Source organism: Phoenix dactylifera, chromosome 2, assembly GCF_051530095.1.
Source record: "Phoenix dactylifera cultivar Ajwa chromosome 2, Ajwa_hap1_PhDact_Kaust_v1.1, whole genome shotgun sequence".
In the NCBI taxonomy this organism is placed as follows: domain Eukaryota; kingdom Viridiplantae; phylum Streptophyta; class Magnoliopsida; order Arecales; family Arecaceae; genus Phoenix; species Phoenix dactylifera.
The window spans coordinates 30,336,549-30,348,694 of NC_143191.1; the positions used below are offsets into that span (position 1 = coordinate 30,336,549).

A 12,146-nucleotide genomic window follows, 5' to 3' on the forward strand; every position below is an offset into this window, starting at 1 on the left:
TCTCATCAACATGGAAAAGTTACTTTTCCATGAGCCGGGAATCATCTAGTTTTTTATTTTTTTTTAAAAAGCCCTTCAGCATTAAAGAGGCATTAAAGACCTAATTTTTATTAAGAGTATAATAGGAATTATACATAACTTTTTCAGAAAAGTTGATGGTCAACCAAACATAAGTACTCTATAAATCTGTCACTTTCTAATGGTCAACCAAACATACCAAAAGTACTTTTCCAGGCATTCTCTTTCTAAAAATCTGCTTTTCAGGAATCATATTTTTAGAAGAAAAAATGCTTTCCACGAACCAAACGAGCCCTCAATTGTGACTCCCTTGCAATCCTTTGTGACACCTTCTGATTTAAACGCCCTTAGAGCAACACCAATTATTTTTTATGGCATGGAAGTATTTTTTATGGACGATGATAATCCATGGGCTACATGAGCCATTTATTTTTTTGGAACTGATTCGCTTTTCAATTTCAAATTTTCAGGGAATTGTTCAGAAGTTGGTGGTAAAAAAAACAACAGGTCCGTGCGGCAAAAGATGATTTTTAGGGATGATCAATATTTGTAAAAATCTCTGGGTAAAATCCTTTTTGTTCCATACGTGGTAAATGCTGAGGAATGTAAGGTATATTTTGGTGATCTTCTTTTTTGTTACCTGTATGGAGTTGTAATCGATCTGCCAATATGTGACCCTCCAGAGGTGTTATATTGGAGTATAATAAGATCACCAATTCTTTGTTGGTGAAATTGTCCCCTTTTATGCCAAATGCCGAGGACTCCTAACGGTAACATTTTTACAGGTGGGAAAGATTCCCCGTTTGTCGTTTTCAAGCTCTATGTCATATTACTGAATTTTTACACAATATACAAAAGTTGCTGAATTTTGTAATTTTTCAGTTTCTAATGATTCTTGTTAGTTATGTCTCTCTCGGATGTTTAAACCATGCCAAAACTCTATTAAAAAAAAAAGGTTTTCAACATTGTTGGACTTTGATGAGTTCAATATCGAAAGGTTTAGTGAACTATATGCATGATAAGATTTCCATGTCCAAAACCATGAATTAATAGCTATAATGAAACTTATCTAGATTAAAAATATAATAAACTAACTAAATTTCAATAATCTTATAAGAAAGATATATTTGTATTTATTCCAAGTTAAAGTCTTCGATATATGTTCTAAATCTTTAGTGGTAGCCCTATGCGAATCGGCGTGTGCATTATATCTAGTCCCTATAAAGGAATCAAAGTTTAGCAAATCCTAACCCTAATATTTTAGGCGGTTTTCGGGTTTGGATCTGACTTTGTTTGAACAGAAGTTGGGATTTACACCAACCTACTGAAGTCATTCAAAACTTTTCACTGCACCAAGAAATCCACAAATATCTGAGATCACTCTTAAACAAGAATTTTATAACTAATTAACTTAATGTTAATCACCTAATTTTCGGGGAAAGAGTTCCGAACGTTGTGGGCCGGATGATTTGGCCCACTTCGGTCTCTCGGCTGGGAATATCCAAATAGCAAAGCCCAAGTGCCACGATCCAAGAACGGGCGGAGCAAGCGATGCACAGACCGCGGGATCATAGCATAGATCCGACGGCTAGAATCTACTTTTTAAGGAGTTAGGAGTCGGGCCGGAGCAGCACAACTCCTGGGCTACGGATCGTCCTTCGTCCCTCTCCTTCCCGGCCGCGCGCGCGCGAGAGAGATGGAGGTGAAAGCGAGGAGACTGGAGGGCAAGGTGGCGATCGTGACAGCCTCGACCCAGGGGATCGGCTTCGCCATCGCCGAGCGCTTCGGCCTCGAGGGCGCTTCCGTCGTCGTCTCTTCTCGAAAGCAGGTCACTTCTCTCGTCTCCTCTCTTCTTCTTTTTTCGTATAAGTTGTGGCGATTTGTTCCATCTTCGGCTAATTATCTTTCTTATCTATCTGTGGTTCTTGTTGTGGGCTAGCAGAAGAACGTGGATGAGGCGGTCGAGAAACTCCGGTCGAAGGGAATTGAGGTGACCGGGGTCGTCTGCCATGTCTCAAATCCCCGGCAAAGAAAGGACCTCATCGACAAGACCGTTCAGGTGACAGATCCTTTGCTTTTGGTTAATTCGCAAGAAAATGGATCTTTTCCCCTCAAAGTTGTGACCTTTTTGTATAATTGATCTAAAGGTGTGAAGTTTTGTGAGGGTTTATGTTTCTTGGATTGCAAATTAGGGTAATTTTTTATGTTGGGGTATTGGTCATAGTTAATGCTTCGCTTGGTTCTTGCCTATTTGGAGTTGTTAATAGTCATGCTTTTTTACATGGTTCGATCTGCACTCTCATCCAGTGTAGTTGCTGATTATATCGATTTGGGATGGAATATTTGAGTTCAGCATATTAGGAAAGGATTTTTATTGGATTTTGAAGTATTAGTCTTGGAAAACCCATGTCTCCGGCTCAACTCAGATTGTCCAAATTTCTTGAATCATGTGGGCCGACCTAATCAAATGGTTAAGTCGTGATTTTGTTCACATCCTATTTGAAATTTTGAATATATATCTATGTCGTGTATATATATATATATGTATATGTGTATATGTACGTGTATATATATATATGTGTGTGTATATGTATGTGTGTATATATATATGTGTATATGTACGTGTGTGTGTGTATATATATATATGTGTGTGTGTGTGTAAGGAACATCTAAGAGAAATGAGTGCAAAATATTTTGGCCACAAAAGCATGCAAGTCAAGATGTATGGAGTAAATCTTTGACAAGTCAATTGCATCCGGACTGGATAGCAATCAAATCTGCAACAGATCTGTTACTCTGACTTGGCTCTAAAGAAATTGGGGATAACATAAATATTGATTGAAATATTGGGAACTTTGAAACTTAAGCTGGGAAAACAAGCCTAAATTACCTAATAGTTTTGATGAAGGAATAGAATCATCAGTTGATGGTGTAAAATGTTCCTCTTGTATTACTTGAAAAGTTGTTTTAAAAATGATGGTGCAGTTGAGATTCAAGAATAATACAGAGGGAAAGTCAGGATTTCTCGTTCCAGCATGTTGCTTTCGGTTCTACAGTTTTCTGGCCTTGCATATCATTAAATCATTAATTATGGCACCCCTAGTTTTGACAATGTACCCTACTTGTTTCTATCTTTCTCTAAATTTTCTTTAAAGAGAGGCACAAGATTTTGTAAGAACAATGCAGTGCGTTGTTCTAGTACTGAGTGACCCATGAACAAATTGTGATGTTGCCAGGTCATGGAGCTTATTTGAACTTGTGAAAACTGACATTAAGAGCTAAGTAAACTAGTTCAGTGGAAAGTGACTTGTGAAGTGGCAGATTTGACTGAATCATTCAAAATTCTTGCTATTTATGCCCAGATCTGTTTCGCACACTGAGTCAGTCCACTAGGTAGCTGAGTCGAAATGTCTTGATCGAGTAATGGGTCAACTTGATGAGTCAACCTATTATTGTTGTTGACTGCAAGTAGTGCTACCTCTCACTTCAAACTCATGAGGGTCTTGTGCATTGAGCATAGCTTAGCAATCTTATTCATGCATAAGCATGGCATTCTGAAATAATAAGACCAGTATGAATAATATGGATATAGATATCATACAAGATTTATGGAAAATTAACTTACTGTATGAAGTGGTTCCTCCATATTTCATAATGCTGCAGTAAAACTTTCTAGTCTTCTGTGGAGGTATAGGAGGTTTTGGTTGCAGGAACAAACAACTTAAGCTTGGTCCAGATTCTCTCCAATGCAGGACAACTCAGGGACATAGCCTGCTTATGCGTACATGGGCCTAATGCACAAGGAAAAATCCTAGATAGAGAGAAGAGAGAGTAGAGAAGAGTATAGAAAAGAAGATAATAAAGAGAAAGAGAGGTGGGAGTGAGAGGAAGACAAGAGAGGGATCAGAGGAAAGAAACAACTGTCTTTCATGACAACAGAAATATATTACATGATTCAAGGTTGTCCTCCTTAGTTATCCCATACACTATATTTTTAGCCTACCTTGACTTAGATACTTAGAGACCAAAGAAAATAAAGGTAACTTTTAGGCCAAGTTACTTGTGGGCCAAGTATTTTTAAGAACAAGTGATTAAGAAAAGACTAACTTGGTGGCCAAGTAATTTAATATTTAAGTTGCTTAAGTGCCAAGTAACCTACTAATTTTAAAACAAATACAAACTTATTTTATGATGAAATGCGGACTGTTTATAATTTAAGGGCTGCAAATGAATCCATTGGTGCTCCAAGCAATTGGATGAGGGCTCAAATGATCATAAGAGAAATTGTGCCTCACGATCCGAGCCCTTGACTTCATCATTTGCTTCTGCTGTGTGAATCTCGTCCTTGAGATCTTGATGTCCCTTTGACATTTAGTCCACCTTTGAATCTTCAAGACTTGATAATGGAGGCCAACATAAAATTTTCTTATGATTGTATCTTCAGCGGTTTGTTTTGGTGCTCTTGGATCTTCAACCATGAAGATTTTTGATCATTTGATTGATGGTGTGCTTTTATGAATCCATAAAATCAACATGAAATGGATCTTCAAAATGTTGTGATATGATCACAATCCTTGAAAGATTGCCATCCATGTCTTTGTTATTTGAAAATTGCCACTGATTCTTCGATGTTTGCATGCTTCTGAATCGTATTCTTTGGACATGATGTATGTTCAATTGCAAGCTTCTGATGTGAAGGTTCACCATTTACAAGATCGTTGATAGACCTAGCTTCAATAACAACATCCTTGTTCAGTGGATTTTCGATTGCAGGACTTTTTATTGGAGTTGCTTCATGTACTTGGACTTGCACAGCACTACACGAATTTGCTTTGTAGGTCATTGATGATTTAAAGCTAGAGAAGATGACCATGCTTGAAGGCATTGTCTAACATCTAAAGTTGTTGCCACCGCTTGCAACCTGGCAGGCATTAACACCAAAACATTGTGAGAGTTACTAACCTGGTGTAAATTGATACCAAATCATTGCACATAAACCCAGAGTCCTTCCTTATGTTTTGATGAAGAAACTCGAGCTTGAAACATAGTTCACTATTTGATGACATGATGAAAAATATCAGGGAAGAACAAAAATGTAAAGAAAAGAAAGAATATATGCAGGATCTTTTTGCTTTGATACCAAATTGATGTAGGATAACTTAGGGGGATGGCCTGCTTATGCGTGTATGGACTTGACACATGAGAAAACTCACGGATTGAAGAAGAGAGTAGAAAATAGTAGAGAAAGAAGACGAGAGAGGAGGGAATGAGAGGAAGACAACAGAGGATTAAGAGGAAAGAAACAACTTTCTTCCTTAACAACACAAACTCATACAATACATACTTTAGACTATCCTCCTTAGCCATCCCATAACACAATATTTACAGCCTACCTTGACTCAGATGCTAAGGAACCAGATAAATAAAAGATAACTTGGAGCATAAATTATTTGTGGGCCAACTATTTTGATGGACAAGTGATTAAAAAGGACTAACCTGGTGGCCAAGTAAGGGCCATGCAACATAATATAATAATTTTAAAATAAATATAAACTTATTTTATGATGAAATCCAATATTTTTCATAATTCAAGGGCTGCAATTGATTTCATTGATGTTCCAAGTAATTAGAAAATGCTGGAATTATCATACGCCTCAGAATCCAATCCCTTCACTTCATTAGTCTCTTTCTTGTTTTTTGAAGATTGAGAGCTGTGGATTCAAAAACCTTACCCCCAAGATGAACTCTGCTTCAAAATTGTAAATAGAGCTATCCCAAGCCCCAAAATGATGTATTCGTGCATAGACATCATATTCTACTTAAAAAAAGAAACAAAAGGAAACCTAAGAAGTGCTTAGGAAACCTTAGACATCAGCATAGTTTCACGAATGGACAAATAGTTCAGGAGGAGTCATCTTTCCAAACACCAACCAAAAATGAACTCGTCACTTCACAACAGAGCACCTTGGACGACTCCTTCTAAAAATGTGGAGAAAGATTAAAGGTCCGTGCCTTCCATATTTTCCATGTTTTTCACCTCTGTTTTTTGTTCTGCAATCTGCATACACTTAGATCTTTTCAGTTTGCACTTCCAGAAAATCCTGAAATCTATATGTGCTGCATATTTGATATATGTACCAGCACTTCAGGCCTTTGGTGAGTAGGCATTAGGCTTTCTTCTCTCGTCAAGTCTATTTCTGGCTTGATAATGCTGGATCAAATTTCTCATAAATGTTATGGTAATGAAATCTATAATTGTTTTCATTGCAGAAATATGGGCATATAGATATAGTTGTTTCCAATGCTGCTGCTAATCCAACAGCAGATAGCATATTGGATACGAAAGAATCAGTTCTTGATAAACTTTGGGAGATAAATGTGAAGGCTGCAATCCTTCTGTTGCAGGTACGTCACATACTAACAATGTTTTATTTTTAATTCTGCAGTCATTGTTTTAAACTTTTACCTGGATTTGTGTTGCAGGATGCTGTATCACACTTGCGTAAGGGATCATCAGTCATCCTTATATCATCTATTGCAGGATATCATCCACAAGCTGCACTAGCCATGTATGGCGTTACAAAGACAGCTCTTCTGGGACTGACTAAGGTATTTATCTTCTCACATGGGTGTTGCCTCTAGCTAATGTTATACTGCATGTTAGAATGATTATTTAATAAATTCTACAGTTTACTATCCAATTGATGATCACTTCCCATAATAAAAACAAAAGCATATAGTGCTGACCCTATGAAAATAGTGTTATTGGTGAGTACTAAGTTTTTTTAAGTTATCACAAAAAAAATGTTCCTGTTTTCCTATAAAGCAGGTATGTTTGAGGTTCACCTATCATTCAGAAGACAATATTTAGATATTCCATACGTTTAAAGAATGCTTGCTAATGAAGGAGACAAATTCAGCCAGACCATATCGGTTGATTATATCATTTCACTTTTCACTAAATGGTACCTATTGATATCCAATGTGTCTATTATAAGGAGATATTTTACTTTTTTTGTTTTTTCAAACATATTATAGAAGTTCTAGTACATGTATAAGAAGAAAATATTGGTAAATCTGATTGTCATGGGTAAGAGCTGGTAGACCATAGCTGCTATCTCCAATTCTTGCATTGCATTCCAAAGTTAAGTGGCTTTCTGAGAAATTGTACTATCTTTCTTGCTTTGAGATATGTTGGCTTTCCACATGGTAAACCTGTCTGATACATAAAATTCTTTATTCTTTTGATGAGGTTGATATTAGAGTATTATTAGATTTGTCAGATGAAAACTGAAATAGGTTACTGAGGATTTAAAATGGTGGCTAGGTAATGGAAATATTGAGAGAAAGATTAGCACTCAATTTGTATAGATTTCGCTGTAATTTTCCTCTTTAATCGTAAACTTGGTGTGGATGGATTTGCCAGTCTATGCTAAGACTGCTACAATGGTAATATGAATGGAGTCATGCTGGAGGAGCTGTGCACTAGTTACCTGAAGTGAGAGCAGTTGCAGGCGCAGGTGTGGTAAAGAGGATTTTTCGAGCGAGATCAGTTGCAGGCGCAGGTGTGGTGAAGAGGATTTCTTGAAAAGAGTTAAAATAAGAAACACTTAGGAAGTGAGTGTTGGCGTGAGTTTCTTGAGAGTTTCTAAAGTGGTTGCGCCACCATAGAAGTTTCATGCTACTATAACCTGCAAAGATGAGGTAAGATGTGCAGGATTAAGCAAGAGGGACAGGTGTTTTACTGTTAAAAACTTTGCTAGATGAATGTTTTTTTTTCTTAATACTGAATATGGAAGGGTTTTTTCCCCGTAACAACTGAACAATTTTAGCTATTAGCATGGGTAAGTAAAGTGAATATAAAGGTAAATTCTTGACATAATGTTTTTGAGCTTAATGAATAATCTCAAGGAGATGAACTTAATAAAGACAAGAGGTTATTTTAGAGTTGGAAGAAGGGAAAATGTGATATATTTGATAAATTGATGGAGAATAAGGATGTCATGTTCCTTGTTCTTTGCATTCTTAATTATATTTCTGGTAGTTGTGGTTGGAGGTTCTAAATATCAAATGAGATAAAATAAGGTGTTGCTGTGCCCTTATATATTCCTATAACATTCTGCTTTTCCTTGAAAATATCCCATCTTAAGAGATGATTCTTACCAGGTAAGAAGAACGCACCAATAAACTAATTAAATTTTCTTTTTTCTTGCTTGTGGGTCTTTGAGATTTCCGATTTTTAAGGTGTATTCTGGACCTATTGCTACCAAATTTCCAAACCAGGCAATTACAGGATCTAAGTAGACGATATGGCTACCTAGGTTATGGCCTGCAAAGTCTATTAAAAAAGTAAGGAACCACAAGGAGATATTCATGCACTTGTGTGTGAATGGGATAAAGATGATCTTTCCTATGAAAATCAAAGACAGGAGGTTTATTTGATAGCATTCTCCTTGTTTGTCTTTTTTGGGATGTTTGATATCTTCCATACTAATTCCTTATGCATGATCTTTATGCAGTGCTCCATATGTATTATGTATCTTCTATTTTCTTCTAAAACCAACTCCTACACTTTCTTTTTTTCTTTAAATGTAGGAGTGGAAGCAATGCATGATGTCAACAGTTGGGAGTGATGGGGTCTTTATATTGAACTGGTGTTTTTATTCATGAGAGGGTTCTCCTAGTCTCATCCTAAATGATCTACTTAGTTTTTGGCTAGATTTTTCTCTTGTACATGCCTAAGCAGAACTGAAAATGAGCTAACCTCCTTTGAGAGTAAGAAGTCTTAGTAGCAGTGATGTGCATGATATAAAATATATAAAACACCGGTAGCTTGCACCTGTTTGGTAGATTACTAGCTTGGTATTGGTTTTGACTAACTGCAAGGTAACATTTTTATGTCTTGTATGTTTCTTATTTGTTATAGAATTAATTAACCGGTAGGCTCTCTTGCAATAGTAAGCATCTCCTTCATTAAAATGTTTTAACATTATAAATATGCTGAAACATATTTGAATTATGCATTTGTTTGTTAGAAGAGTACAATTACATATTTTCCCTCATGAAAACTATATCTATTATAGTAGATAAGTAGAGCCATATTTGCCTGTAGCTGCTGTCATGTAATCTGCAATTCATTTGATCCCTCATACTTGCTATCAATCTAGTCAAAAATGATGGATGTAGCACTATATAACAGTTTAGCTCATATACACCCTCCTGCAGTATGTGTTAATATTTTTTTATATGTTCACTTCCAGGCCCTTGCAGCTGAGATGAGTCCAGACACCCGTGTTAACTGTGTAGCTCCAGGATTTGTGCCCACGCATTTTGCTGATTTCCTCACAAGAGATGAAACCATTGTAAGTATTCTGAGCATATGTATTTTTCTCTATTTTTAGGTCTTAATGTTATTGCACTGTTTGTCATTTCTGTCCACATATTACAGATGTTTAAAGAAGAAATACATAGATGATAAATGCCTTAGTGCTTTCTAGATGATGGATTAGGAAACCATTATGATCCATTGTCTGCACTAATCTTTTGCAAAAGTCTCATACTTGCAAATAGTGGCTCCACATTTAGTGCAAACCTCTTCTTGAATGTGTTTCAGAGTATATGCACAACTGAGAATGAATGTTAAATAACCCAGTTTTAGCATCAATTTCATTGCGTAGAATCATTAGTCAGTTTCCCAAAAATATTTCTCCTTTTATTGCTGATCTACCATATGCTAAATGAGAAGTATATCTGCAGAGAAAAACACTTGAGGAACAAACTTTGCTTAAGAGGCTGGGGACAACAGAAGACATGGCTGCAGCTGCTGCCTTTCTAGCATCTGATGATGCATCATACATCTCTGGGGAAACCCTCGTGGTTGCTGGAGGGACGCCTTCAAGACTCTAATCCCTCTGAAGCTCCGGCTTTGTTGTGATCAGTTATATTTGCTGTTCTTCAGACTTCTTTTCTTTCCTGAAAAAAAGATAAATCTACGTTCCGTATGTCCCAAAGTCTAGCTAATAAATGTCATTTCACAGGGTTTAAGTAAGTCGCTGTCATAGCCCTCTTCTAGCATATTTTGGACGATTTAATCATTTTAATATCGTCCATTTGTGCCTTGTAGGGTTTTAATTTACTACACACAAGCGATACCATCTTTATAGAGTATTGAGTTGCCTTGGGTTTCTCAAAGAATGCTCCTCTACTCACGGGCTAATGATCACTGCCCATTTCACCTGGGATGTGGTAGTGAGGGATTGGGGCTAAACATGGTTGGTGGGTCAGTGGTGTCAGTCGGGCTCCACCTGCACTCAGCCAATCGGAGACTTCCGCATACCCTGTGAACTGAGTGGCGATCAGCAGTGAGTGATTTATAGCCTTTTCCTTTCTGAAATTCTTTAAGATGGAAGTGTCATTGCATGACAACGGAATTTATGTCCCAATTTTTAAGGGAAACAGCAGAAAATCTAAAACAATTATGTGCAATTATTGCATCAAATTATTAACCCTTCCTGTTTGCCATCTATCATGCTTTTTTTAGATTCAAAGGATCTGAAGTGACTGGCCCAACTGGATTAGGGTTATATCTAATATTCGGAGCTCTTTTCCCATATCAGTCAGCTTGAGAAATTAGATATATTGTGAATGCTGAACGGTTTCACATCCTCATGCAGAATGTGAGGCTCGAGCTATCTTTCACGCCAATATTTTGTGTTTGGTTGGTTTAAAACATGGAGCTGAACTATTAGGCCACTCTTTCTGAGCTAAATCCTCAACCCAGCTACGCTAGCTCCTTGGAGCTCGTTTTTCTTAGCTCATCTATTCCTGTTCCCTTTGGTTGTTCTGAAAGGGTTTTTATTTGGAAGACATGAGCTTTCACAAAGTTAATGTTAAAAAGAAGCTGCCGTAATCATTACCATTCGATGAATACTTTTTGACAAGTGTAATTTGGGACAAAGGTGCCAACTAAAATCAAATTCTTCTTCCACATGTAACGTACCCTGTAACAGGTTGCCTGTTAAGCATCTTTATAATATTCTTTAATCACATGCACTGCGTCCTGCGCCTGATGCCAGGTGTAGGTGGAGACGTCTAAAACCTTTTGCAGTGTTCCATTGGAAGTTATTGGTCTCTTCTCCAGGAAAATAAAAAAGAAGAAAATAATCTGTAAGCCTAAACATCCTCCGACCATGCCTCATTCTGACTTCGATTTCTATGGATGGTTACAGGTTTGGGGTTGATAATTTTCCTCATCAATTAGAGTATGAACTGATGTAAATTCTGTTCTTTTTAAGAGAGTTATTAATGTGATTAGGCTCTTGCCTTCTCAGCAGAAAAAAAAAAAAATGCAGCACACTCAGCTCTAGTATGTTTAGCATATCTGATGAAATCGTGTTCGAAAGATGTAGCAAACCAATAAATCAAAGATCACAGCCTTCAGTTCTAGGGTGCAGTTGGTAACAAAGGTTTTGTCTGCTTAATCTTGGCCATCAGCTGTCGGAGCAAATGATCACAGCATTAAAGTGGCTAAGAACGGATGCTCCAAGTAAGAAAATAGCAAGATTTGCGAACAGAATACAAGATCGAATCCTCCAATACATAGTTTCCATGACACCGGATGCATATCATACCCTTCATACTGCCGGGTTATATAATGCATGTCCAAATGCACGCTCAACCTAAAGATTTTAGATATCGGACAATTCTAATCAAATTTTGACTGTTATAGATGAGACATTGTAAGCAAATGGTCCCAGGCTGTCAAATAAAAAAAGCTGGAAAAGATTTAGAATTAGTGTTTGGAAGACGTAGAGAGAGGGATTCGGATTGGTAAGGTATACTAGCGATGACATGTTCATATGGTTGGATCGAGTGTGCGAGATTAAGAGTTGAGATACCGTTTAACAGAGGCCTGATTAAAGATTACAGAAATTGAAAAAATATCCACACTTCTGCAACTAGTGTCGAGACATATCGTGTTAATAGAAACCAAAAATTATGTTGACTACGGATGGCTTCTGAAGACCATCACACACACCCCCAAGGAGAAGACCAATGTTCACAAGGGAAAGGTTTACCAATAACGGGAATGGGTCCTCAGTGGTGCAATGAGCAGTGTACAAGAACCG

The 12,146-nt window shown here is 37.1% G+C and overlaps 1 protein-coding gene across 1 annotated transcript; it reads left to right on the forward strand.

Annotated features, from left to right (window-relative positions):
• The first annotated feature begins 1,620 nt into the window (after positions 1-1,620).
• On the forward strand, positions 1,621-10,066 carry IBR1 (indole-3-butyric acid response 1). The gene is made up of 6 exons (XM_008805272.6): positions 1,621-1,846; positions 1,961-2,077; positions 6,289-6,423; positions 6,502-6,627; positions 9,279-9,380; positions 9,775-10,066. The coding sequence occupies exons 1-6, from the start codon at positions 1,715-1,717 to the stop codon at positions 9,922-9,924; spliced, it is 762 nt and encodes a 253-aa protein (XP_008803494.1). The 5' UTR covers positions 1,621-1,714; the 3' UTR covers positions 9,925-10,066.
• The last annotated feature ends 2,080 nt before the right edge of the window (positions 10,067-12,146 follow it).